Source organism: Sitodiplosis mosellana, unplaced genomic scaffold, assembly GCF_009176505.1.
Source record: "Sitodiplosis mosellana isolate CC-2019 unplaced genomic scaffold, AAFC_SMos_1.0 Smas_scaffold_16, whole genome shotgun sequence".
Lineage (NCBI taxonomy): Eukaryota > Metazoa > Arthropoda > Insecta > Diptera > Cecidomyiidae > Sitodiplosis > Sitodiplosis mosellana.
The window spans coordinates 21,820-49,199 of record NW_022595258.1 but is presented as its reverse complement, the minus strand read 5'-3'; the positions used below and the strand labels follow the sequence as shown (position 1 = coordinate 49,199).

Below are 27,380 nucleotides of genomic sequence, written 5' to 3'. Positions count from 1 at the left end.
ATTGATTGTGAAACAGATCACTGAATATAGAGAGTATTTGGATCCCATTGCGAAAAAGTTCGTCTTACTACGGTAAGACCGTTTATTGATGTATTGTCATAGTCAAACAAGTGACACTTCGGTAAACGTTACGAAATTTCCGAAGCTTTTTCGTGTATTACCATGACTAAATTCGTTATTTTGGCCTCGGCAGATGAACTATATCTTACTTTTTCCAGTTTTTGTGGGTAAAATGGTCAAAAATGGCCTCCTACGATATTTTTGTCTGAAAAAACTGCTATTTTCTCGTCAAAATACATGAAAATATGACCATTTGAACTTGGGATTACCCATAAAATTGACTTAAAACAACATTTCTTCATTGAGCAATCGAATGGTTGCAATTTGCATACAAAATCACATTTATGACATAGGAAACCTACCTACATTGGGCCTTTATGAGTCTATTTCCACTTAATTTTAAACGAGGAATCGATCTAAAACTATCTCAACCCTGTCTGAAGGGTCTAAAAGGTCGAAAAACGGTCCTGTTTCATTGGATGTTTTCAACTCGCAATATTTTATGCGGAAAATCACATTTTATGTTTCAAAAATGCCTTCTTTTGGGTTCCACTGTTAATTGCTTTTATTTTTCAGCGAAACAAATATAAATACACCATTTTGAAAAAATGTCACTAAGTTTTTAGTTCGAGCAATTTTAGGCGTCAAACAGAAAATATTCAATGAATATTTAGTATAATGAATAATATTTACTTTATGTAACGTTTCCATGCTCTTAGAATTGATACCATGACTTTTGGGTATAGTTTTTGCATAAAAATCACATCAAGGGATAAATTATACACCGAGGGGTAAATTTTATCTTGCGAGGGGTAAATTTATATTTACACCTCGGTGTAAAATTTATCCCGGTGAACAAAAATTGACCGTAAGAAAAACAATTTCAGTATATTTTCGAGAGAATATGCCTCCATCCCGCTTTTCCATAAAGTGCACACCACGTTTTTTTCACATTGAACTAAAGAATTTATTTTATTTCACCTCTTATTTCTTATTATCACTATGGAACACTTTTCTTACATGAAACTTATTTATCTTGGGAAAGACTGCCATTATGACCATGAGTGTACCAGAAACTCAGACCAAGAGCGTGTAAAGCCAAATGCACAACAACCACCAAAACAATAAACAGTTTGACATATATTGCAAGTGCGGTTGACTTAAAACAATCGGTGTATTTGTGAAACTCTCCTGCTGATTCAGTTTCTGTGTCCATAGAAAGCGATGTCGGTGGTTCCATTGTATGCTCTGGAACTTCAATCACACTCACGCCAACATTTTCTCGGGATTCATCGTCTGGCTCATTTATAAATCGTTTGAAGTTTATGGACGGCATCTTTGCTACTGAGAATCGTTCGATTTTTCTTTTTACAAAGGAAAAACTAGATCAATTGATGAGAAATATGAACCGATTGTGATATTTTCGTGTGTTGAACCCTTTGAGTTGAAACTTTTGAATACTAGTCACTCTTTTCAAAAGCACTCACATTTCAAGTATGTTTTGTATTCCTTGAATGATTTTGTTCTGCTTATTAGATTTAAAATTATCGATTGATTACCTTGCATTATTTTGGCACTAATCTAATGAACACCACGAATTGATAAGATAAAAACAAAATTCGCATGCGATTGATTCCAAGTATCTTTCACAAAAACAAACAAGCTAATCAAGACAAGGGGTTTATCGATATCTGACTTCTACTGTTATGGACTGTTATCGGCTGATATTAGGAGTACACTTGAATAGAATAAAATCAATGCAGATTTGGTTGTACTCTTGAAAATTGAGAGAAAAAAAAAACTTTTTTTTATATTTTATTCGAGGTTGATCAACTTTATTTCAATCAATTTGACAATGCTACATGTCATTAGCTTCAATATTTGGAAATTCTTTTTAAAAGGTTCAGAATTTGAAATGTATTTTCGGTTCCAAAAATCCATAGACTTTTTGTTCGGCTGTTCAAGTTCGGCAATCGTTTTTATTGCTTTGAAATAAATAATCATGAATCCACTTCAAATGTGTATAATAATCGGGTTTAACTATCCAAACATCTATGTTTTATTGAGAAAATGATTAAAGAATTGATTTAATTTTAGTTGGAATACACAGTAAAAGTTGCAGTAATGTTGATGATCGACTTATCGATCGCAAATGAATGTTGTTAAGGATTTCATGATCCCATTAGTTTAGAATTTTTTTTCTTAAATTACAGTCGATATTTAGAAATCCTAATATTCCAGAAATTTCAATTTAAACAAACTACTGACGATTTCTAAATGTGAACTGCTTGTTTTGTTCTTTTCATGTCTGAATGCAGTGTTCGGCAAATTTTACTAAAAATAAATGTGTATATTCCTGTCCGCTTAAATCTAGTGCTTTAAACCATGGTGGCGTTTCGCGTGAACAGCAGCGTGGATTTTTTGAACAAAGCGAGCTTCACAGAATCCGCATAGAAATGGTCTTTCGCCGGTGTGTTGAGCTCGCATGTGGTCCTTTAGTTGTGCTGATTTATTTGCGTTGACTTTGCACAAGTAACATTGATATAGACGACGGTTGCATTGTCCTTCGTGTGCATTCTTCTTGTCTTCTTCTTTGAATAACTTCCAGCATTTGGCGCAACGGATTGGACGTGGTTTTGCATGTGTGGCCAAATGTCGTTTCAGATCGGATTTCTCGCAAAACTTTTTTCCGCAAACAGCACATTTGAATGACTTTTCGCCCGTGTGCTTTGATCGTATGTGGCGTTTCAAGTTGCATTGTTGAAAATAGTTTAACTGGCATAGATAGCAGTCATATCTCCGACCATTACAGCGGTTCTCATGTGACTGTTTTTCGCTTTCTTCGTCGAATCGTTGACCACATTTTGGGCAGGCAAACGGAAGCTGTTTGACGTGAGTTCGTAAATGTTGGCGAAGAATATTGTTCTGTGGGAATGCTTTGGAACAAACCGAACACTCGAATGGCTTGCTTCCACTGTGGGTCTGCATGTGACGCTTCATAATTGTCAAATCATATGTGATATATTTGCACGCATAGCACTCGTAGTGGCGCCATTGACACTTGGATTCGTGGTTGGTCTTATCAATTTCTTGAGCAAATCCTTCACGACACTTTGAACAACGGAATGCCAATCGAAGACCGTGGGTTTTTCCATGGCGATCCAGATTACTTTTCGCTTTAAATGATTTCGCACACACTTCACACACAAATGGCCTCTCGCCGGTATGGACTCGAATGTGTATTGTGAGATGTGATTTTCGCGATGCAGTAAAATTGCACAAATGGCACATGTGCTTCTTTTGCCTCTTTACGGCTGCTTTCTTCGAGGCCTTGGCGTTGGTTTCCTTCGTTTGATTAGTCGGTTTCTTTCTTTCCACCATTCGCTTCTTCTTTTCGATCATGCTGTTTGAGCTTGGGTTGCTCACATTTCCATCTGCTGGTCTATCGCCTTGATTGTCATCATCATTCGAGCTTGTACCTTGTGCCGAATCGCATTCTTTCTTCGAACACTCGTCCTCAATCTTGACCTCTTCCTTCACACGATCGGTATCATATTCAAAGTCCATCTCACTATCAGTGGTGCATTCGGAGTTGATTGCTTCAGTTGCTTCTGCTGATAATGATGGCGAGAACTGTGACCTTGCGATATTAACCATGTCTACGTTTTCTTTTGGCTCCTCTTTCACAACCACCTCTTGCTTGATTTCAACGGTTGTGTGCACTGATTTACGACGGCGTTTGCATTTGCCTTTTGCATCGCAAGTACCTCTACTTGCATACGGATTCATCGTGGCTAAATCTCTGAGAAAAACGAACAATTCAATTGAAAGCATTAATTGGAATTTATGGCATTTGGTTAAAACATCTGTTTTTTGGAAGAATTAAACATCTAACCCTATTCTCAAAAGTAAAATCGTTTAACTAGACAACGCAACACGAAACCACGTGTCACAAATGACATTTGTCAATCCAAGAGTGAAACATGAAATTACATAACCAAAGTTTTAAGAAGAACACAAAAGCCAAAATGGATTAACAAGTAGAGAAATATTTCAAAACTAAAATAAAATTTGGCGTAGGGGAAAAGAGCGATGAATGTTCACAATTGAATCTAAAAAAAATAGCCTCTCTGAATGGATCAACGCAAAGACACGTCCAGTATCCAGAATTGATTCTCTCATAAAAATCCACGACAAAATTGCGTCAGACAAATTCTCAATACTTTTATTTGTTTGCAATGGAGATTGTGTACATTCAGAAACACCCCAAAACTGAACTAGTTACAATACAAATGCGAATGTGCTTAGAACTCACCTTTACTTTACTTTCACTAGCCACGAATGGACAGCGAAATAATTCAACTTTCTTGTGTTTTTCTGCTTCTAGGGGTGGTCTGTTTGTGGTTGCCTTCGTTTACTTTGTGCAAATGAATCGTAATTCACCGTCTGTGCTGTCAACCGAGTGTTGCTTTGGTTTAATTAGTGGTGACATTTGACAGCGGTATGAAGTTGGCCATATCAATTTGGACTTTGAATTTGAATCCTTTCCAATCGTTAGCAATCAAATGTTGAATTTTGAAATAAAATGAATGAAATTCATACTGTTTTAGTAAAATTTTTATTATTACCTACTTCAATTCATTAGTCCAATAATTGGGAATATTTTCACTAGTATGATGAACGACTACATCAGAAGCAAATCCGAAAGGTGTAATTATAGTTTGAACAGTAAGATTGGAACGTCCTTTAGAATTGCTACAGATATTATGTCTTGTATTTTTATGATGCTTTTCTCTGCATTCACCAGTTAGTGTAGAAGGGAATACGATTTCACATTTTCCTGAATTTCAAACGATCGAATAATTGTCTGCTCTTAAATGATTCGATTAAGAACTATCTCAACCAAGTCTGACCAAGTCATTTATTTGCCACCACTAAGAGGTTGTTATCTTATTCATTTTTAATACATGGATAGTTCACAATTTCATCGACATTTGCATGTGGACAAAGGAAATATTGCCAATTGACTTAAGTGACCAGGTGGTCACTCTATTCGCTGTTTCAGTATCTCATTGAAATCCGCAGCAAATGAGGTACATAATAATGAATCAGAGATTAATTTGTAGAGATGATCTCAATGTTTGTATCGTTCCCACAAACTGAAATTCAGATTGGAATTAAAGAACATTTCCAACATTTATTCTGAAGCAGATTGACTTCATTTCCATTTGTTGACATAAGTTACACCTTTTGTTGTTAATTTTCAGTTTTTATCAGTTCCGATTTGGAAATTAGGGAAAAATTGTCTAAAGTTCAAACTATCTGAGAAATAAACGTCCATGTTTAGTTGCTGTAGGCCGACAATTGTTCTAATTTCGTTTAAATTATTCCAAATGAAAGAGTCGAATGTTCTATTCTGCTATTGATTTGATTTGAACATTGCTTGAATTTATGTCGATTTTGAAGAGAAAAAAAAGTGTTCGGATTTTACATTTTAATCATTAATCGAAAGATTGGTTTTATCAATTTAGATGCAATTTTTCAACTACTAATTCATAGAAGATGAATTGAAACTATGTGAGAGATTATTCAGAATAAATCCCGTTGTTCCTGATGTTAGCTTGAATCTAGTTCTTTAAACCATGGTGGCGTTTCGCGTGAATATCAGCGTGGATTTTTTTAACAAAGCGAGCTTCACAGAATCCGCATGGAAATGGTCTTTCTTCGGTGTGTTGAGCTCGCATGTGGATCTTCAGATATAATGAACGAGATGCGTTGACTTTGCACAAGTTACATTGATGAAGACGACGATTGCATTGTCCTTCGTGTGCATTCTTCTTGTCTTCTTCTTTGAATAACTTCCAGCATTTGGTGCAACGGATTGGACGTGGTTTTGCATGTGTGGCCAAATGTTGTTTCAGATCGGATTTCTCGCAAAACTTTTTTCCGCAAACAGCACATTTGAATGAATTTTCGCCCGTGTGCTTTGATCGTATGTGGCGTTTCAAGTTGCATTGTTGAAAATAGTTTAACTGGCATAGATGGCATTCATATCTTCTACTGGTACAGCGCCTCTCATGAGACTGTTTTTCGCTATCTTCGGCGAATCGTTGGCCACATTTTGGGCAGACGAAGGGAAGCTGTTTGACGTGATTTCGTGAATGAATGCGAAGACAAGTATCTCGGGAAAATGTTTTTGAACAAACCGAACACTCGAATGGCTTGCTTCCACTGTGGGTCCGCATGTGACGCTTCATAATTGACAAATAATATGTGATATATTTGCACGCATAGCACTCGTAGTGGCGCCATTGACACTTGGATTCGTGGTCAGTCTTATCAATTTCTTGGGCAAATCCTTCACGACACTTTGAACAACGGAATGTTAATCGAGGACCATGGTTTTTTTTTATGACGACGCAAGATATCCTTTCTTGCAAATGATTTCGCACACACTTCACACATGAATGGCCTCTCGCCGGTGTGGACTCGAATGTGTCTTGATAGATCAACTTTTTTCGATGTAAAAAATTTGCACAAATGACAAAAGTGCTTCTTCACGGCTGCTTTCTTTGAAGCCTTGGCATTGGTTTCCTTTCCTTTCTCCTTACGTTTCTTCTTTTCACCTTTGCTATTTAATCTTGGTATAGAGTGTGAGTTGTTCACGATTCCATCGATCGGTCCATCGTTCAAGGTACCGTCATGATTCAAGCGTGCATCTTGTGCAGAGCCACATCCCTTCTTGGAGCATTTGTCCTCGCTCTTTACCTCTTTTTTCACACAGTCGCTATCAAAATCAAAAGACATGTCGCTGTCGGTATTTGCTTCCAATTTGATCGCACCTTTCGTTGGTTCTGTTGTCGGTGGCCTCGATGTTTCAACCATTCCCATATTGTCCAATGGCTCTTCTTTAACAACCAATTCTTGCTTGACTTCAGCTGCTGTACTTGATGACTTACGCCTGTGTTTCTCTTGACATGGCAAGTACCTTTGATTGCATACGGGTTCATCGTGACCTCAGATATGAAATTCTGTAAAGAAATGTTCCAAAATGATATCACTAATTACCATTTTTATTCGATAGAAAATTTCTGGGCTCATAACTCAATCGCGGCCATTAAAATATGAATAATTCATTTGTCATTAAAATAAGCTCGTGTTCAATTTACACAAATTCATTTAGTGAATCAGTTTATTAAAAAACCAAAGCGAAAATCATCCAGTGAAATTTTCCATCGACTTGACAGCGACACCTTATTGTATGTGTGTATTGCGTATGGACAGATTGTCAATGAAACCAAAGCACACAAAATTACTTTTTTGATGTTTCCAGACAATTTCAACAGAAAATAACAAGCAAGAGAATATTTCAATGGAAAAATACAATGAAGAAGCTCCAAATGAAGCGATTCTGTCGATTTTCTTGATATTTTTACCGCATTGAACACTTTAAAAATGAATTATGAAAAAAATGTTCCGGCAAACAGTTTTCTAATGACATTACAATAAGTGTTGATTGTTGAATGGATCTAAAGTCACTTGATTGGCTAAACTTTGATTCGACAATGAAAATAGGCCAGATTTAGGGCCAGATGAATGTGATTTAGGGTCTATTCAAAAAATACATTTGATTCCATTGAATTACAATAGAAGGAGTCAACAAAGCAATCAATTTATAGTGAATGACGAATGACGATGGGAATTTTTCTGACACTTACCCCTTTGCCTTGCTTTTCTCTCGGTTGTTTCAGCACTAAACGATTGAAAATATATCGACACGTGTTTCTTCTACTGTGGTGACCGTCTACTTATATCTCGCATTATTCACTGTGAGCAAAGCATCAACACAAATTGTCAAACGAGATGTGCAACGAGAACGACTGCTGCTTGGTATTAGTGACTTTGACATTAGCATGAAGTTGACTATCAGTCTATCACCAATGTGATTCCAATTTGTATTCAATCGCTTATTTGAAACAAACCGATTTGGATTCGATGTGTGTCCATTTGGTCATTTGATTCAACCGACAATGGAATAACATATTTGAGCGAAATGAAAGACAAAAGTCACCAAAAGTCTTCGGAAAAGTACTTTAGATCAACGTTTATAGTCGAATATAGTGCAAATTTTGTATGGAAGCTATGAAAAAAATGCTGAAAAATTTCCAAACAATAAACCAATCAATAAGGTTCAATCATTTTTATGCAAAAAGTTTAAGTATCCACGAGTTTATTCAAGAAAAATCGAGAGCAAAATATTTTATTCTGTTCTCATTGAAAGTGTGGTTTATATTAACAATGAAATTTTAGATTGTGCATTTGATTTTAGCTTCGCTCTATAAATTCCAAACAAATAAATTACATTGTTCATGGTATGAGCTTCATGCTCATTGCTCTACAGGAATTATCTGAAAAAAAATTCTTTCTCAATAAATAGCGCTCAATTCTGTCTCAATGAAATTCAATATTCCGATTCCATTCACGTGTATAGCCTCGTTGAATTTCAATCAAACTAAACTCAGTTCTTTCAGTTGCCCATTTGGTTGCTAAAAATACATGTTCATCGATGAAAATGGTGATTTTCCGTGCTCCATCCAGTTTCTTTCTATCCCTATTTAGGGCCGGCAGATCGAGAATGCAGTTGAACTTAGCTCTGTCATGAACCACATCGATTTTCATTTCCTTCAATTTTGGGCACCGGTAAATGAACGGTAGAAAATGTTTGGTTTCGGCAAATTTGAAATAGATTCGTTCAAGGTTCGGCAATTGATTGGGCAAATTATCCAAATTTGTGTTGATGTACTGAATTCGCAATTCTCTCAACTGTGGCAGATGCGGCAAATTGTATCTCGAACTAATTTCGTGCAGATGTAAGCTATACAAAGGGCGTATTGAGGCCATTTTGCTGAAATAATCAGCATCGTAGTATCTGGCATACAAATTGAGTCGTTTGTAGATTCCTTGCTCGTGAAGACTATTCAGCAGGCTATAAGTTGCATTGATATTCGTTGGTGTCCATGTCCAATCATCGAATTCAATAGTCAAATCATCCAATTTGATATTAGCTTGAGCAATCAGCTCACGATTACCCCAAAAACAATGAAAACTCGTTGAAAAGCTGACAATTTGTGGATTTAGCTCAAAAAACGTTTTGAATTCATCAATGCGACGACCTTTCTTCGACGATTGTGTCCATTCCAAATGCTCCAACTTTGGGTATTTTCGCTGAAGCCACTCATTTCCCGTACGTTTCAATACATTTCGATTCCATCGACAGTCTTGCACATTGAGATTCTTCAGATTGTGGCAAAGTGCTGGGAATTTTTCGTAGAATTGACGTTTGATTAAACAATCTTCGATTGAAACCGTTTCGACCGTTTTTAAAATCTCGTCCACCCATTCAAGTTCGATTTGTGTCAACAACACATTGATGAATTGAATGTGCTTGATGGATTTCGTGCAATTCGATCCAACGTAACAAAACAATCGTACACCGTCTTCGATTCCAATGGAGTTCTCGCAAATCGACACTTTTCGAATGAATTTATCGAAACTGTGGATTTTATGGGCGCCGCGATAGCAATTCACGTTGCGTGTATCATTCACGTACAGTCCATCTTCTTCGGCACGAACTTCAATTGCTGGGAAATTTTGCTGGAAAAATTCACCGACGATTGATTGCATCAGTTTACACGTCTGACCCAACGTATCTAAATCATCTCGTGACAACCATTCGAAGAGCTCGTCGAAGCAATCGATGTTTAGTTTGAAAATTTTCGCCAATAACTGCGAATTTAGATCTTGACTGTGATTTTTTATGGCACACGAACTTTGTTTTGATTCTGCTTGACTACTTTGACTGTCTTTCTCCAATTCACTCATTTTTGTACGCAAAATTTGCTCCTCTTTTCAATGATCTGCAATGAAATTAGCATGGAAATAATGATATTAGATTGAAAATTGTCACTCATTTAATTGGAAAATATTTGTTTACCATTGAAGTAAATATTTTTTTCGATAAGAATTGAAGCAAAGCAGATAAGTTTCACAACAATAATAGAAATGATGTTATTTTCTATTGACATAAGCAGTGCAAGTGACAGTTCGGTGTGAAGTTGGCAACGGACAACCAATTCCAATGGAATGCACTGGAAGCCGGGGAAATGAATTGGAATTTGAAGTCTCGTTCAGACGACTCATCAATTTGAATGAGAAAAATCGGTTGTGAATATATTACGATGTAGCAGCGAAGAAAAAAAGGAATATTTGTATCGTTTTAAAATTCCGAAGTCGCATGAAAAAAGAGTTAAACTTGAATACAGTTTATCGTTTTAATTTTTATAGTTTGCTAACAAATTCAATTTTGATTGATTCATTAGAATAAAATTAAATTGTTTAGGGTTTCAAAGACAAAGTGTCAACATTTATTTGTGGTGATTAAAAATGAATTGAGAATGTTCTCTGATGGCATCAGTAATAAGTGCTACAATAGACTTAACAAATTCAGGTGCTAAACTTCAATCCAGAAAATTATTTGCAGTTTGTTGTAGTTCTTTAATCAAAAAAATACATAGAGTTCAATCACTTAAATCGGCAATGGGTGCGATTTGAATCACTCTTCGATTTGATGTTGCCAGACGATGTTCAGTTGAAACTGAATCAGTTTTCAAGCGATGATTCAACCGGAACTAATGCAGTGTAGAAAAAAACAATGCTTAGTAATTATTTTGAAGTGCAATTCATGATCAGTACGCCAAGTTGAAGGACGCTAAATTCATACTGGAATATGTTTCTATGATGATTTAAAATAAAAATCCAGTGCAGCAAATAATTTTTTGTAAAAAAAAATCGGTTCAAAAATTACGTGGGCGAGTACAATTGATATTTTGTTCACAAAGTGAACAAGTGAAGGGCTACAGGGCATAACTTCCCCGGTCATAATTCCACCGAATTTCGGACAAAATTTCCCCAAAATCCAAAAAATCTATGGGGAAATTATGTCCATTTTCAATTGGATATAATTCCACTGACTCTTTGGTCATAATTTCCCCGAGAAATTATGTCCATATGCATTTGGATATAATTTCTTCTGATTTTTGGACATATTTTCTCCAATCAAAATTTTTTAGATGGGGAAGTTATGTCCAAATTTGAAATGGAATTATCATCTCCATTGGTACATGCATAAAACATTGGGACATCGGCACATTGAAGAAGAGATGGAGAATGAGAAGTTATGACCGGGGAAAATATGACCGGTCACCCAAGTGAAGCATGGTGATGAAGATTTTTTTACTCAAAACCCAATCCTAAGGGTGCAGTCACACTAAGAAACATGGATTGGAAACATCCCATAAGGTCCAATGTAATTTTGTTTACAGGAAACATTTTAGTGGAAACAAAAATACACAGGATCTTATGGGGAACTGGAAACATGTTTCCAATCCATGTTTCCTAGTGTGACTGCACCCTAAAAATGTAAATAATATGATTTTTCAGATAAAAATATTGTCAAAGTAGAAAAGACATAAGGCGATTGGTTCTGAAAGTTTATTTTAAGTTCAATTTATTTTGACCCACAAAATTAGTACAAAAATTGAATGCTCATTATTATTCATTCATTGACAATGACTCATTGTTAATGTACATGTTAACAGAATCACAAAAATGATGAGAAAAACATCTTTCTAAAAACAATTTTTTTAAAACATTCCTCTTCAACTTTTCTCTGTTTCTTCTAAAAAAATCCAAAACATGGATCGCCGTCGTAAGACTCTTTGCGTTTAATTTCGATTAAACCGAAGTCGGTTTTGCCGTACTTCCATTTAAGTTCCAAGTAATCTCTTTCTTCAAAGTAAATGGTTACTTTGCGTGCCCCTTCCAGTTTCTTGCGGTCGCTATTCATGGCCAACAGATCGACATCGTCTCGTAAATATTCCATTTTTATTTCTTTTAGTTTCGCCGATTTTCGAATGAATGGCAACATATATTCGGCGCTTGTTTCTTCCATAGAAACGCTTTCAAGGTTGTTTAATGCTAATGATACCTCGTCTATGTCCATCGAAGAATACAATCCATTCCAAAGAGCTTGGAAACTTAGTTTTTTTACTGTTGGCAGAGAAGACATTTTAATGTAGTCGTAAGTATTGACATTCAATGTAACAAGTCCCGGTAATTGAGCCAGATGTTCGGCTGAAGTGATTTGAATGTGAAGTCGTTTGTAAAAACCGCGTTGATAAAGTTCGATGAGGGCAAAGGCAATTAAATCAATATTATAAACTCTCCAGATTGACAGGTCATCCATTTCAATGTTGCTGGCCATAAACATGTCTCGGTTCCTTAGGAGAAGTTTGGCCGTAGTCGTGAGACTCCATACATTTGGATTTTGTTCAAAAAATATTTTCAGGTCATTGTCTTCCGATGGATCACACTCAAACAGTTGCAAATGCTCTAGTTTTGGATATTTGTGACGCAACCAACATTTTCCTGGACTTTTATCAATTGATAAACGTCTCAATGTAGCACACGGTTCCAAGAATGATTCAAGAAATTCCCCGGAGAGTCGGAAATTTCTAATTTCCATGATGTCTATTTTGCTCAGCATGCTCTCGAAAGATTTAATATCAAGCTCACTAGAACGCGCATTGACGATTTCCATCTCTCTAGCCGATTTACAATTGTCCAAGGCATAGTTAATCGATATATCTGGCTCACAGCCATAGAATGACAATCGCCGAGTGAATTCATTGAACCCATTCAAATCTTTCCAGTCAATAGTCATTGAATCGTTGTAGACATGGCCAAGCACTCTTCGGTATTTCCATCGGAAATATTCTCCGGCTACTTGATAAAGCGCCGTGCAAGTTTGACCAAATGAATGGATATCATCGATCGATAGCCAATCGAATATTTCCTCCCAACAATCTTTGTACAAGTACAACTTGAAAATTGGCGGTAGAGCTTCGGTTTTTAAGGTAAGAGCACCTATAGCAGCGGATAGTTCATTTGGATTCTTTGCACCACTTGATTGCGGCTTATCAGTGTCTGTGTTGGATTGTTTGTCGACGCTTTGATGACTCATCTTGATGATTTCACCTGAAGGTTTTATGAAGGCACAGCTACAATGAAAAAATTGTTGTTTTGAAATTGGATTTTTTTGAGGAAAATTGTGAGCCGTACCTTTGACTAAATGAGTGTGTGTAGCCTAGTGCTGTAAAAATGGACCCGTAAATTTGCCTGTTTGCTCTTCTACGACTCGTCGTTGGTGTGACTTAATTTTGTGCGCTTCGGTTGTCTTTTTCTTCACTTAGAAGGATGTATGGACGGTGGTGATAATCAATATTTCTGTGAAGAAAAAACGTAAAATTTTGAATAAAATCTAATTTTACCGAAATTTTTCGATGGCATTGATCATTCAGAACCATTTTGCAAAATGAAACACATTGATAAACCAAGGTAATCAGATTATTTCAGCTTGACTATCAATTACTGGGTTACAATCTAATCTAGTGTGTTTGTTAAGTGCGAAATGAGTCAACTCCAATAACAAGTTCAAGTGCATGTGGGCACAAAGTGCCTAAATGATGATACTCGCCATGGCGAGACTACAAAATGCCTCTGCAACAGATAAAGAGTATTGAGCATTATTTGCTGTTTCAAGGTAAATTGGAACAGGGGCTATCATCGACAGATGATGATTGCTTCAAACACTGTGTTTTAAAACTGACGTTACGATTCATAGTTTTAGCTTTGAAATTTTATTAATTATTCACTTTATCTTCATGCGCTAACAAATATCTCATGGAAGTTGAGTCACTCAAAAACACTGTAAAATAGCAACAAAAAATCATCTAAAATTCGATATACTACTGTAATCAACAGTCTTAAAACAAAAAATGAATGAACTTTTAGGCATGCAAATTCTACGTTGCAATTGAAATAAAGCCGAATAATTTAGTTCTTACCTCCATTCTCGACCGTGTATTTCACAAGAATATGAAAACATACGACAAAATAGAGTGAAAGCAGTTAGATGACAGTTGATAGATTGTTATACCGTCTGAATTTGACATTAAATGTCAACTGTCTACCTTGAGGCTAGTTCACACTTGAGTGACTAAATTCAAAATAATGTTATTTTAAACTACAATTCAATTATTTTGATTGGTACACCAAGTTGACACTAAATTCATGTCGGATGTATATATGTTTCTTTCTTGATTTAAAATTCAAGTCCGGTGCAGCAAATAATTTTTTTTGTAAAAAAATCGGTCCAAAAATATATGTGTGCGAGTATATGGTCAAAAACGCGGAACACGGTAACGTTACTCCGCTATCACAATAGATAACAAGAAAGAGTAAAGGCATAAAATGTAGCTAATTTTCATAAAATTCATTTAATACAAGGAACTCTACAGTCTGTGTACTTGTTATGCTAAATATGTGCAAAAGAATAAGAAGGTGTTAAAAAAATGTATGAAAATTTGCGAATTTTCAAGGTTTTTTACACACGATTATATCTCTACAAAAACCAAAAAAAGGTTCCATTTTATGATTCGATTATTGTCGCCCCTTACTCGACCTACATTTTTTGTCTTCACTCTTTTGAAATATCTCTTATAATGGCCATGTTATGAGCACATTTGTATGTCGGTAACGTTACACCTTCCGCGTTTTTGACCATATGCGATTCACAATTGATACTCTGTTCACAAAGTGAACAAGTGAAGCATGGCGATGAATTTTTTTTTACCCAAGACATAATCTCAAGATGTTGATAAAATGATTTATGAGATAAAAATATTGTCAAAGTAAAAAAAAAGACATGAGGCGTTTGGTTCTGAAAATTTATTACAGGTTCAATTTATTTTGACCTAGCAGATTAGTATAACAATTGTGACAAAATGGATAGAAAATATTTTTCCAAAAATAAAGTTTTCAAAACATTCTCCTTGAACTATTTTTCCTTCAATCTTCCTAAAAATATTCAAAACATGGATCGCCGTCGTAAGACTCTTTGCGTTTAATTTCGATTAAACCGAAGTCGGTTTTGCCGTACTTCCATTTAAGTTTCAAGTAATCTCTTTCTTCAAAGTAAATGGTTACTTTGCGTGCCCCTTCCAGTTTCTTGCGGTCGCTATTCATGGCCAACAGATCGACATCGTCTCGTAAATATTCCATTTTTATTTCTTTTAGTTTCGCCGATTTTTGAATGAATGGCAACATATATTCGGCGCTTGTTTCTTCCATAGAAACACTTTCAAGGTTGTTTAATGCTAATGATACCTCGTCTATGTCCATCGAAGAATTCAATCCATTCCAAAGAGCTTGGAAACTTAGTTTTTTTACTGTTGGCAGAGAAGGCATTTTAATGTAGTCGTAAGTATTGACATTCAATGTATCAAGTCCCGGTAATTGAGCCAGATGTTCGGCTGAAGTGATTTGAATGTGAAGTCGTTTGTAAAAACCGCGTTGATAAAGTTCGATGAGAGCAACGGCAATTAAATCAATATCATAAACTCTCCAGATTGACAGATCATCCATGTCAATGTTGCTGGCCATAAACATGTCTCGGTTCCTTAGGAGAAGTTCGGGCGTAGTCGAGAAACTCCATACATTTGGATTTTGTTCAAAAAATATTTTCAGGTCGTTGTCTTCCGATGGATCACACTCAAACAGTTCCAAATGCTCTAGTTTTGGATATTTGTGACGCAACCAACCATTTCCCGGACTTACGGTAATTGATAAACGTCTCAATGTAACACACGGTTCCAAGAATGATTCAAGAAATTCACCGGAGAGACGGAAATTGCCGATTTCCATGATGTCTATTTTGCTCAGCATGCTCTCGAAAGATTTGATATCAAGCTCACTAGAACTCGCATTGACGATTTCCATCTCTTTGGCCGATTTACAATTGTCCAAGGCATAGTTAAGCGATAAATCTGGCTCACAGCCATAGAATGACAATCGCCGAGTGAATTCATTGAACCCATTCAAATCTTTCCAGTCAATAGTCATTGAATCGTTGTAGACACGACCAAGCACTCTTCGGTATTTCCATCGGAAATATTCTCCGGCTACTTGATAAAGCGTCGTGCAAGTTTGACCAAATGAATGGATATCATCGATCGATAGCCAATCGAATATTTCTTCCCAACAATCTTTGTACAGGTACAACTTGAAAATTGGCGGTAGAGCTTCGGTTTTTAAGGTAAGAGCACCTATAGCAGCGGATAGTTCATTTGGATTCTTTGCACCACTTGATTGCGGCTTATCAGTGTCTGTGTTGGATTGTTTGTCGACGCTTTGATGACTCATCTTGATGATTTCACCTGAAGGTTTTATGAAGGCACAGCTACAATGAAAAAATTGTTGTTTTGAAATTGGATTTTTTTGAGGAAAATTGTGAGCCGTACCTTTGACTAAATGAGTGTGTGTAGCCTAGTGCTGTAAAAATGGACCCGTAAATTTGCCTGTTTGCTCTTCTACGACTCGTCGTTGGTGTGACCTAATTTTGTGTGCTTCGGTTGTCTTTTTCTTCACTTAGAAGGATGTATGGACGGTGGTGATAATCAATATTTCTGTGAAGAAAAAACGTAAAATTTTGAATAAAATCTAATTCTACAGAAATTTTTCGATGGCTTTTATCATTCAGAACCATTTTGCAAAATGAAACACATTGATAAACCAAGGCAATCAGATTGTTTCAACTTGACAATCAATTTCTGGGTTACAATCTAATCTAGTGTGTTTGTTAAGTGCGAAATGAGTCAACTCCAATAACAAGTTCAAGTGCATGTGGGCACAAAGTGCCTAAATGATGATACTCGCCATGGCGAGACTACAGAATGCCTCTGCAACAGATAAAGAGTATTGAATATTAATTGTTGTTTCAAGGTAAGTTGGAACCGGGGCTATCATCGACAGATGATGATTGCTTCAAACACTGTGTTTTAAAACTGACGTTACGATTCATAGTTTTAGCTTTGAAATTTTATTAATTATTCACTTTATTTTCATGCGCTAACAAATATCTCATGGAAGTTGAGTCACTCAAAAACACTGTAAAATAGCAACAAAAAATCATCTAAAATTCGATATACTACTTTAATCAACAGTTTTAGAACAAAAACTGAATGAACTTTTAGGCATGCAAATTCTACGTTGCAATTGAAATGAAGCCGAATAATCTAGTTCCAACCTCCGGTCTCGACCGTGTGTTTCACAAGAATATGAAAACGTACGACGGAATAGAGTGAAAGTGGGTGAATGACACTTGATAGATTGTTATACCGTCTGAATTTGACATTAAATGTCAACTGTCTACCATTGAGGCTAGTTCACACTTGAGTGCTCAAATTCAAAATTATGTTGTTTTGAAATGCAATTCAATTATTTTGATTGGAAAATAATTCTTTCTTGATTTAAAATGAAAATCCGATGCAGCAAATTGTACGAACAATCTACCTGGTGTACAGTTTCCTGTGCGAACTTTGAAATTGTTTTGGTTTCATCCATAGATGATCTATTTCTATTATAACTGTCCATCAGCCAATCAGAGGTTGATTGAAGTGCATTCACTGACAATTGATGCATTGCTCACAAAGTAGGGTAAGGTGGGGCTAAGCGGCGCACTTTTTTCCCTAAATTAATAACTCCATAAAAAATTGAAAAAAATCATGAAATATTGGTTTCATATTCTAGTTCGATTTAATACCTAACTTTTGTAGAAGAACACTTTTTGATTTGAACTCTTTTTGGCTCCGATATTGCCCTTCGGGCGGAGATCCATTTTTTTGGCCATGCAAAAAATGGTGGGGTAAAGCGGCGCACCCCATGGGGCGAAGCGGCGCACTTGTATTTTCAGTGTTTTAAATGTGTTTATCATCCGAAATAGTGTTAGCGTTAGATTAGTACATCCTTCGATATTGTGTCAAAATTTCATGAAATTTGGACCGCTAGAAGCGAAGTTATTACGCCTAAAGTGACACTACCTTTTCATCGGTCGACAGGCAAAATTCGAAAAAATGACTTTGCGCCGATTTTAATCTTTCTAAGAAGTAGTCCACGCATTGTCAAACCCGTGGTACCTTTGGAAAGGTAATTGATGGTGCTACAAAAATACTCAGTCAACCACCCCTTTCACACACGAATAAGCGATAAATAGCAATACATGAGGTGCGCCGCTTCGCCCCATATGTTTGTGCGCCGCTTCGCCCCACCACCTATCTTTCACTCCGGAGCTCGATTCAACCACAACTATTAAAAATATTCAAAATAAACTTATTTCCATTTGAAAGAGCTCGTCTTGAGCTGCAAAATACACTCACCAGTTTTCAAAAAATATTAAATTATAATGGTCAAAACTTAAATTCCGTAGACACAAAAATGTTTTCAAAAACTAGCACAAAACACGTGTATGCCTGTAGATTGTCTGTACTCGAATGAAAAATGTCGAGTATACCAACCAAATATGGAGTTCTTAATGCTCTTTCAAATGACATATGGGTTGCCATAGCTAGGAATTACCAGTTTCGAGAAAAGGCCGGTGCGCCGTTTAGCCCCACGCGCCGCTTAGCCCCACCTTACCCTATAGATCCTAAGATGTTAATAAAATGATTTATGGGATAAAAATATTGTCAAAGTAAAAAAGACATAAGGCGATTGGTTCTGAAAGTTTATTTTAGGTTCAATTTATTTTGACCCAGAAAATTAGTACAACAATTGAATGCTCATTATTATTTATTCATTGACAATGACTCATTGTTAATGTTAATGTTAACAGAATCACAACCGAACACCTACTTGCCCATAAATTTGGTCCAAAATCGACATTTCTTGGAATTTTTTGAAATTTTGTTCGAAAATGACACTTTTGTATGGAAAATGGTCGAAATAGTTATATTTTAAGGTCAAAAATGCTATGAAAAAAGGGTCCATTGAAATTTTGGTTAAACATTAAGCGGGAGGTAAACTAAATTGCTGCGGAGCGGAAAAGTTTGGATTACGTATGTAATTCGTTTTATTTATTGTAAGGTCCACTCACACGTTTTCATTAATGAAATAGACATTTGAACATATTTTATTCATCCATGGATGAAAAGAAGAAGAGAAATTTTACTTTTCCGCAAACTTTGTTTGTATGGAAAAGTATTGGTTTTACTAGCCAAAATTTCATGACATCTCCTCTTTCGGACCACTCTAACGTCACGCCAAACTTCAAAAAGCACATATCTGTACACTAGGCAATGTAGATGGGAACAAATCCTATCGATCAAGACCCATCTGCCTCCAAAAACATGTTGTTTACTATGAAAAATGTGCAAAATTGCGATGTGCGTATGGCGTCGTCCGCGTCCGCGTTCTATAAAAACTTGTTCGCCGATTATCTCAAAAAGTTGACAAGATAATTGCGATCTGTAAAAGCCAAAAGTTTTGGCATGTCGAGACAAAGCTTCGGATTGATTTTGAGCCCATTCTGATTTACCAATTTCGTACCATAAGCCTCCGACTGAGGACCTGAAAACCCTTGAAAAATGACACTTTTGTACGGGAAGTACCCGAAAAAAGCATTTTCCAGGGTTTCGATCAAGGCAAACTGCCATTTTTTTGCAAAAATAATGGGAGTCTGTGAACAACCGAACACCTACTTGCCCATAAATTTGGTCCGAAACCGACATTTCTTGAAATTTTTGAAATTCTGTTCGAAAATGACATTTTTATATGGAAAATGGTCAAAATAGTTATTTTTCCAGCTCAGAAGTGCTATGAAAAGAGTTTTTATTGAAATTTTGGTTAAATACTAAGCGGGAGGTAAACCAAATTGCCACGGAGCTGAAAAGTTTGGATTACGTATGTAATTCGTTTTATTCGGAAATCGATTTAAATGTGGTGAAATTTATAAAATCTCACAAAAATAGTGAAATATTCATAAAAAATTGTTTTCGGTAGACTGGTCAAATTATAATTAAATAAATATTTCCGTTTGCGTAGATGATTATGTGTTGATTTGTTACTCATTTCATCTGACCGGCATATTGTGTAATAGTCAGTCAAGCAATTGAGTGTTTGAAATCAATTGAATTCGTTTTTGTGTTGTTGTTTTTTTCAACACAAAATTGGGGGCAAGCTTGCACGCGTGCATGGAATGAAATTTTAATGGCCTACAAGGCAAAATCGGTAAATTTTCAAATGTGGGTAAAAGTGATTGATTAGTGTTTATTATTTCCCAATACGGTTTTGATACATCAGAGACAACAGTAGTGGACGAATTTTCGTTAGTTCTTCAAGCAAATGCTTACAGAATGGTACAATATACGCGTTCGTCAGTAGTGACCGTCTTGTCTAAGGCTGCGATAAAAACAACGCGAAAACTATACCAATTGAGGCATTTTTTTATTTCATCAACACTTCGAATGGATACGAAAACGATTCGAAGTTTCGCGATGATTTTTTTTATCACTGATTGCCGATGAAGTTCATAATTAATTGACGACCAGTGACGACGTACTTGCAATCAGTTTTGTCCACTTTTAATAATGAGAACAACAATGAGCACATGAGCGGGAGCTTTACGGGCGATAAGAGTACAAATGAATACAATGGATATTTGAAGTGAAGTGTAAAAAACAATTTTGAGCTTAACTTGATTTAACTGTTTACATATGAGGCTGTGAGAATGAAAATGGCAATACAGGAATAAACATTCTGAAGCGCATCAAGAAAAAAAATTCGCAAAAATGAATCATGAGTTCTGAATATGCAAAAGTGAAACATGAATTTACATGGGCAGCATAGGAGGTTCATGGTTCACTTTTGCGTATTCAGAACTCATGATTCACTTTTGCGAATTTTTTTTTCTTGATGCGCTTCAGAATGTTTATTCCTGTATTGCCATTTTCATTCTCACAGCCTCATATGACGTGCCCAATAATGGATGAGAAAAACGAAACGGGCGTTGAACCTGACTCGAAATTGTTACGCAGCCGTGGTAAGCCCACGGATGCACGTGTTCATATTGTGTAAACTATTTGCGCATATGCGTGTAAGAAATGTCTTGTCAAGATAATTGGTGACAATTGGCTAAAACATTCGTTTTTATCAGCAAACACTTATTGAAAAATGGAATTGTCGAACGCGGAATAAAAGCTCACAGCCGCTTCTGATCGTTGTCATAGTGTAATCAATTGTGATTGAATGTAAACGTTTGAGGAAACTACGTAGCACTAATTCATTTAAAACATAAAACAACCAACTGCCTTTGCACAATGCCGCTCAGTAAGTTAAGTGTTTTGATTTTGATCAATTTTTTGGCAACAAAATGCGCTGCAAATATTGTCGATGAATTGACACAACGTCTCAGCTATGTGACCAACGAATGTTTCGATGCTCAAAATGTGAAGCAGCCAGCATACAAATGTTCGGGCATTATTTTCCGTGGAATTCATTTGAATAAAGGACAGCGATTCGCATGGAGCTTAAAACCGTCTGACAAGAAAATAAATTCATTTGCATTCGGTTTCCTACGACGTGATCATCCATTTTCATGGGTGGGAAGTGGTTATGATGCTGGATTCATCATTTATCCGCATTTGAAAACGCCAAGTCACAAGACAACACAAAAAGTATTGTGTACATACCCAATCGATGGAGCTACCGATTACCGTAACGATCGTGGTTGTGGTAAACGGAGTAACGATACAACCGGATTGAGTCAACAATGTGATGCACAGAATATTACATCTTTCCCGAAATGGGTCGAATATTTCAAATTTCTTAATACGGGGAATATGGTAGAGTTTATTATGTCCCACTGTGGTTTTGATGCATCGAAAAAGACAACGGCAGTGGACAATTTTGCGTTAACTCTGCAAGCAAACTCTTACCTACAGAATGTACAGGATGTACAGCATGGTACACGATACGCGTACGTCAGTAGTGAATTTCGAGTCGAGGGCTGGGATGAAAACAACGCGAAAACAATACCGATTGAGGCATTTTTCTATTTCATCAACACCGCGAATGGTTACGAACACGCTGTGAAGTATCGCGATGAGTTTTATGCTCAAACTGGCGAAAACATGCCCATTGTTGGTATCCACTTACCATCGGACACCGATTCAAATATTTACGTCAAAGAAGGCAAGCAGGGATAGAAAAAAAACATTGGACAAAAGCGTAAAGTTTCAAAAAAGTTCAAATAAAATTTATTGCTCAATAAAAGTGACGATTTTCTTAAACATGAAATACAAAAACCTTGGTTTTTTACAGATTCGGTGAATGTTGAGCCAAAGGCTGAGATGAGTTCCCAATTTTCTGAACGAGTTCATTATTAATTGTCGATACAAATGGTAATGACCAGTGTCGACGTAGTTTAATTGAATTTAGTCAATAATTTGTTTCGTGAATAGATAGAATTTCATCGTTGTGGCTTGGCTAGCTCAAACTGATTGTATACAGATACATTCGAGTGGCTTAGTAACGAAAGAAAAACTTTTTCATAATTATTCCCCATTTTCAAATTGATTTGTATTAGACCGTAAATGTTCATTCGAAAACATATGTTTTCCCTCCCCATTAGATGTGTGACCTTCATTACGTTGCAATCGACAAATTTATAAAGCCAATTCACCGACGCTAATGCGAAAGCACTAGAAAATTGAATGAAATGAAAATAATGCATTTTTAAGAGATCCACTGTAGTGGGTAACATATCACCACTATCATAACAGTGAAAATGCAATTCATTGGGCCTATATCATAAGCAAATAAATTCCTGCGCCACAAAGTGGTTAATATTCATTGAATCAAAATCACGTCGACAAACGTTATTAGTGGTTTGAATGCTTAATGTCGTTTTTTCGAAGCTCATATTTTCTGATGAGAAATTATATCGCAATTTGATTAGCTTACAAAAGTATTTTCATTGAAGTCACGGTCAACTTGATAAAATAATATACTTCACAATAATAATAACTAGTTTTTGAGGTCAGCACAAATTATTTCATCATTCGATTACGATGAACTTGACATTCACCAAATGAAAACATGGATAATTTCCATATTCAATAGACAAGAACTACATCGGGAGTGAATTTAAACCAAAAGTTCAACGTATTTTTCTACCTATAGTGAAGGATTTAGTTGATGACATTGACACAGAAGCTAACTTTTCTTGCAGAACAATGCAAAACTTCTTACCATATGAAAAATGTGTTGATCACACTTTGTTTGCTCACAATTGTGCCCAAGAATTCAAGAGATTAAGTGCATACTCAACACCCGCTTAATACAGTGTAGATTTCTCAAAAAAAAAAATAAAACACACACTTCTCTGTTTGATTTTAAATACAATTCATAAAAATTTGATTTATTATTCCAATTGATTTAATTATCGTTGTGATACATTTGAAATTTGATTTATGTTGTTCAGTTAAGAATAAAAACAATACACTCTCATGTTCACTCCATCGATTTGCTACAGAAATATCATTTGTGAGAGATTCTTTTCGAAAGACATGTTATTTTCCTATTACACATATTAGATAATTGGCAATTTGGGCGAAACAATCGCTATGTAATTTCAAACATTTTCACCGGAGAAGCTGTTGAGACTCAGAACATTTGTCCAAAATACATTTCAAAATGCTTAACATTGAATGAAATTTTGGCTTTTTTTTTTAAATCTAAAATTTGGTTTAGCAGTAAAGTCAGTCATTTTCCCGTATGTTTATATCGACTTGACTCGGTTATTGTCAATCCGGTGGACATTTATCTTGGAGCAGGCCTTGTGGCGATCAAGAGTTGTTTCTGGTCAATTCCAAGGAAATGTTTCCTCCAAAATCCGGGTGCATGTGAATCAATGGCCTGTTTTTGTTGTTGTTGCACATTTTCTTTTGACTTTCGTCCCGCAATTCGTTTTGAACTGGATTCATCGTTGAATTCTAAGTGTAGATCGTTTACGATCGACGAATTGACGTTGAACTGTTGATTTATTGCCGCTGGATTGGGCGCCAAACGAGCTCTTTTCCCTGTATTATCAGTGTCAATTTGATCATTGTCGTCTTTTGATCGTTTCCGCTTATTGTTATTAGGTTGAGCATCGATGTCCAATTCGATTAAATCATTGATTTCCATCTCGTTGCTTTGGACATTTTTCTTTGGTACAATACTATCGTTTTTGGTTTCTAGCGGTTTTTCTGTGAGCATTGTTACTATACCGTTCGATGTGGCATCATTTTCGATTTTCTGAAGCACAACTCTCGACGAATGAGCGAGGCATTCATGTTTCAATTTATCGTCATTTTGTGCGAATGTCCAATCGCAATGGCTACACTTGAAATTCGTCTCAATGGGTATCGGTTGAGTCTTTTGCACTGTGGCATCGTTGTTGTGTTCGGCAATTTCAGGCTCAGTCAAATCAATGACCTCGTTTACAACGCTCAATTCATTTTCCACCTGATTGCTTTGTCCAACCACATTTGGACTGGTTTCAATTTGGATTGGTTCAACATGTTCTTCAGTGGAATGCGTCTTTCGGTGAATATCACGACTTTCCTCGGTAGTAAAACGTTGTCTGCATTCAGAACAGCTGAATTTTGGCTGAAAATTTGTAAATGGCCAACAGTCTTTCCTATTCAGGCGTTGTTTTCTATTCCTTGCATTTTGACTTATTTTATTGCTCGTCTCTTCGGTTTCATTCGATTTCTGACTATTTTTCGTTTGACCGTCCTCATCAATGTTGTGCGCTATCAAATCGATCTTGTGAGTTTCCGATTCTTCAATTCTGTTGTCCTGTTTCGTTTTTTGGATTGGTTTTTGCGTGGTAGCACACACCTTCCGGTTGTTATCCGCTTTTGGTGCAGTGATTCCTGTCGGCACGTCTACGTTTATTGAAACGACAGTGGTTTTAACCATGACCTTGTTGAGTATAACTGTTGGCTTGTGAAAATGGCATTCGTGCTTCAGTTTCTCATCAATTTGTTCAAATGTCAAATCGCAATAGGCACACTTGAACACCTCTTTGTCACAAATGTCCGCTCGTTGAACCCGTGGGCAGTCAGCCACTTGATTTTCGGCTGTAGAACGTCTTTCGGGTCCAGCCATTGTTATTTCTGGACTTGGTCCATCGTCAATGTTGCTGTCAGTATCTGAACTGATTGAAATTGTGATGATTTCCGAGCTATTGGATTTGTCGTCGTCTCTTTTCGATTCGACTGCATCATTTTCCGGACCAACATTCGGTTCATCTTTAAAACGTTGCAAACTGATGTGTGGCTCTTTACTTTGCATTGGCGTATCGGTCAATGGTGGCTCAGGCATAGCTTCACTCTGGAATATCAATTCTGAATCGTTGCATTCAAATGGTAAATGTTCCTTGAGCGAGTCAATCCATTCATGAATACGTTCATGCCGTTGTAAATGCTCTTCGTGGCCATATTTCTTATTGCAATAGCTACACTTTTGCACAATCTTCTCCACGTGAACTTCTCGGTGTTTGTCCATTTCGGATTTTTCCCCAAATCGCATCCCACACACAACACATACGAACCTGCAAAACATACGGCAATCTTAAAATGCTAAACAAACGAAATAAAATGATTTAATACAAACGGTTGGTCTCTGTCTTTTCGCTCATGATGATTCAATTGATGCACCATCTCATGATATTTTAAATTGCATTCCAGTTTGAATGTCTGTGCACAATAGCCACATTCGAAGAACTTTTCACGAGCATCCGTCGACAGTCTCAGCCGTCGTCGTACCATTTCCGCTACATTGCCATCGGTCTTTGTGATTGGAGAACTTGGAAATTGTGGTACAATTTCCAATACATTATTACTCGTGATTGGTGTACTTGTGAACATTTGGTTTGATGCCGCCGCCATGTGTTCATCCAAGTATTTTCACCCGTTTGAAATAGCGACCTAAAATTTAAAGGGTTTTCGGTTCAATTGTCGGTGAAAAATGATGGAAAAATTGCAACAAAATAATAGACAGACCAACACGGTGAAGCAAAATTACTTTTCATCAGAATGAGTGTCAAATTCACTCAAAAAAGGAAACTCAACACTGAATTCCAACGAAACTGAACTGTTTGCTGCCGCTAAATTTACCTTTTCACCGTTTGGATCTGTTAAATAGCAAATATTCTTTTACATAAAAATCAAAAATTTAATAAGAACACGATAAATTTCGGCGAATGTTCGATGAACAAATCGGCTATGTCTAAAAGCCCACCCATAAATGTCATAACACTGCAAGTGACAGCTACAAACAACTGTTGCTCACGCCATCTGCGCTCCGGCTGGAATGACTGGAATTGTTTGGAAATTAAACTGAAACGCAATGAAACTGGAGAAAACGTTCAATTGAATGTGAAACGAATGGCAAATACTGTTGAAGAATTGAATTTTTCTGTTTGAAATATTAGCGTTGATTTGAAAAAAAAACAACACGTATATGTATTTCAATGTGATTTCTTTCTTTCTCATTTATTTGGACTATTTTGCTAGAATATTTATTAAACGACGGGAAAAATATATACTTTGTCTCTTGACACTTACTTCCTATTAGAATGGTTTGCATGAATGTTTTTTTTTGCTCTACTGTACAAACAATTTCAACGTTACAATCTCTTCACATTATTTGACTTGAAATTTCGGCATTTGTTGAATTAATTAATCAATAACATTTCTTGCACTTTTAATAAATTAAAAAAAAAATGTTTCTAAAATTGGACATTTTCTTTCATGAGTATTGCCTTCACTGAAAGCCCTTCAGTGCATGAATTTGTAAAATTTCTGCTGAAAATATGTTCATTTTCGTTTTTTTATGCGACGTACTGGACGGGCACGGCTGGCTGTTTTCGGTAAATTCACAGGTACACGGTTCATTTTGACATCATGTTTTATACGCCCAAGTACCACTCGTGGCTTATGGACAAGACATTCATGTTCTAATTTCTTGTGATTTGCTTGAAATGTCATATCACAGTGGGAACATTTGATGGATTTTCTAACACTGGAATCGTTCATCTGCTGATTCTGGACAGCAAAACTTTGGTCGCCTAAGACGTTTTGTTCAACTTTCAAACCATCCAAATCAAACATTGGATCTGGCTCACCTACGGATCCGGAACTGATGGAAATCGCACTCAGGCTCGAGACATTGAGACTGTCAACATTTACTTCGGGGTCGACGTTCGGTTCATTCTGAAAATCTGGTTCATGTTTTGGTTCAGCCTCACATCTTGGCTCGGCTTCACCTCTCGACTCGGCCTCACCTCTTGACTCGGCCTCACCTCTTGACTCGGCCTC

The 27,380-nt window shown here is 36.4% G+C and overlaps 6 protein-coding genes across 18 annotated transcripts in view; 1 reads left to right on the top strand and 5 right to left on the bottom strand.

The window, feature by feature from the left end:
* Positions 1–2,123: 2,123 nt before the first annotated feature.
* On the bottom strand, positions 2,124–10,262 carry LOC129568074 (zinc finger protein 501-like). 2 transcript variants are annotated; one of them, XM_055445608.1, is made up of 4 exons: positions 10,055–10,262; positions 7,779–9,977; positions 4,376–7,091; positions 2,124–3,862 (listed from the first exon to the last, which is right to left on the bottom strand). In XM_055445608.1, the coding sequence occupies exon 4, from the start codon at positions 3,847–3,849 to the stop codon at positions 2,431–2,433; it is 1,419 nt and encodes a 472-aa protein (XP_055301583.1). In that variant the 5' UTR covers positions 3,850–3,862; positions 4,376–7,091; positions 7,779–9,977; positions 10,055–10,262; the 3' UTR covers positions 2,124–2,430. The 2 variants fall into 2 exon arrangements, with proteins under 2 accessions (XP_055301583.1, XP_055301582.1); XM_055445607.1 differs by lacking the exon at positions 2,124–3,862 and having other exon boundaries at positions 5,257–7,091; positions 10,055–10,162.
* A 1,334-nt stretch (positions 10,263–11,596) lies between these two features.
* Positions 11,597–14,732, bottom strand: LOC129568075 (uncharacterized). Of its 2 annotated transcripts, XM_055445609.1 has the most exons (3): positions 14,025–14,732; positions 13,240–13,404; positions 11,597–13,178 (listed from the first exon to the last, which is right to left on the bottom strand). In XM_055445609.1, exon 3 carries the CDS (start codon positions 13,139–13,141, stop codon positions 11,798–11,800), a length of 1,344 nt encoding a protein of 447 aa, XP_055301584.1. In that variant the 5' UTR covers positions 13,142–13,178; positions 13,240–13,404; positions 14,025–14,732; the 3' UTR covers positions 11,597–11,797. The 2 variants fall into 2 exon arrangements, with proteins under 2 accessions (XP_055301584.1, XP_055301585.1); XM_055445610.1 differs by lacking the exon at positions 14,025–14,732 and having other exon boundaries at positions 13,240–13,647.
* A 160-nt stretch (positions 14,733–14,892) lies between these two features.
* On the bottom strand, positions 14,893–17,360 carry LOC129568076 (uncharacterized). 5 transcript variants are annotated; one of them, XM_055445615.1, is made up of 3 exons: positions 17,264–17,360; positions 16,479–16,643; positions 14,893–16,417 (listed from the first exon to the last, which is right to left on the bottom strand). In XM_055445615.1, the coding sequence occupies exon 3, from the start codon at positions 16,378–16,380 to the stop codon at positions 15,037–15,039; it is 1,344 nt and encodes a 447-aa protein (XP_055301590.1). In that variant the 5' UTR covers positions 16,381–16,417; positions 16,479–16,643; positions 17,264–17,360; the 3' UTR covers positions 14,893–15,036. The 5 variants fall into 5 exon arrangements, with proteins under 5 accessions (XP_055301590.1, XP_055301587.1, XP_055301589.1 ...); XM_055445612.1 differs by having other exon boundaries at positions 17,072–17,301; XM_055445614.1 differs by having other exon boundaries at positions 17,166–17,301.
* Positions 17,361–21,232: 3,872 nt separating this feature from the next.
* On the top strand, positions 21,233–23,415 carry LOC129568091 (uncharacterized). Its single transcript, XM_055445650.1, has 2 exons — positions 21,233–22,239; positions 22,333–23,415. The coding sequence occupies exon 1, from the start codon at positions 21,330–21,332 to the stop codon at positions 22,215–22,217; it is 888 nt and encodes a 295-aa protein (XP_055301625.1). The 5' UTR covers positions 21,233–21,329; the 3' UTR covers positions 22,218–22,239; positions 22,333–23,415.
* LOC129568090 (zinc finger protein Xfin-like) lies at positions 23,395–26,346 on the bottom strand. Of its 2 annotated transcripts, none has more exons than XM_055445647.1 (3): positions 26,178–26,346; positions 25,675–25,988; positions 23,395–25,612 (listed from the first exon to the last, which is right to left on the bottom strand). In XM_055445647.1, exons 2-3 carry the CDS (start codon positions 25,947–25,949, stop codon positions 23,833–23,835), a joined length of 2,055 nt encoding a protein of 684 aa, XP_055301622.1. In that variant the 5' UTR covers positions 25,950–25,988; positions 26,178–26,346; the 3' UTR covers positions 23,395–23,832. The 2 variants fall into 2 exon arrangements, with proteins under 2 accessions (XP_055301622.1, XP_055301623.1); XM_055445648.1 differs by having other exon boundaries at positions 26,064–26,332.
* A 178-nt stretch (positions 26,347–26,524) lies between these two features.
* The window catches only part of LOC129568073 (oocyte zinc finger protein XlCOF22-like), a 2,583-nt gene continuing 1,727 nt past the window's right edge, over positions 26,525–27,380 (bottom strand). For 5 of the 6 annotated variants that reach the window (XM_055445602.1, XM_055445601.1, XM_055445603.1 and 2 more), the window contains exon 4: positions 26,525–27,364. In XM_055445602.1, coding sequence (XP_055301577.1) covers positions 26,880–27,364 — 485 coding nt within the window. In that variant the 3' untranslated portion in view covers positions 26,525–26,879. The other variant, XM_055445600.1, reaches the window with a different exon arrangement.

What these genes read in the sequence shown, in the direction of transcription:
- LOC129568076 (XM_055445615.1), bottom strand. Translation starts at nt 16,380, where the DNA reads ATGAGTCATCAAAGCGTCGACAAACAATCCAACACAGACACTGATAAG.
- LOC129568090 (XM_055445647.1), bottom strand. Translation starts at nt 25,949, where the DNA reads ATGGCGGCGGCATCAAACCAAATGTTCACAAGTACACCAATCACGAGT. An exon ending in CGAAAAGACAGAGACCAACC is followed by an intron (nt 25,613 to 25,674) that starts GTTTGTATTAAA and finishes TATGTTTTGCAG; the next exon opens with GTTCGTATGTGTTGTGTGTG.
- LOC129568075 (XM_055445609.1), bottom strand. Translation starts at nt 13,141, where the DNA reads ATGAGTCATCAAAGCGTCGACAAACAATCCAACACAGACACTGATAAG.
- LOC129568074 (XM_055445607.1), bottom strand. Translation starts at nt 9,942, where the DNA reads ATGAGTGAATTGGAGAAAGACAGTCAAAGTAGTCAAGCAGAATCAAAA.
- LOC129568091 (XM_055445650.1), top strand. Translation starts at nt 21,330, where the DNA reads ATGCCGCTCAGTAAGTTAAGTGTTTTGATTTTGATCAATTTTTTGGCA.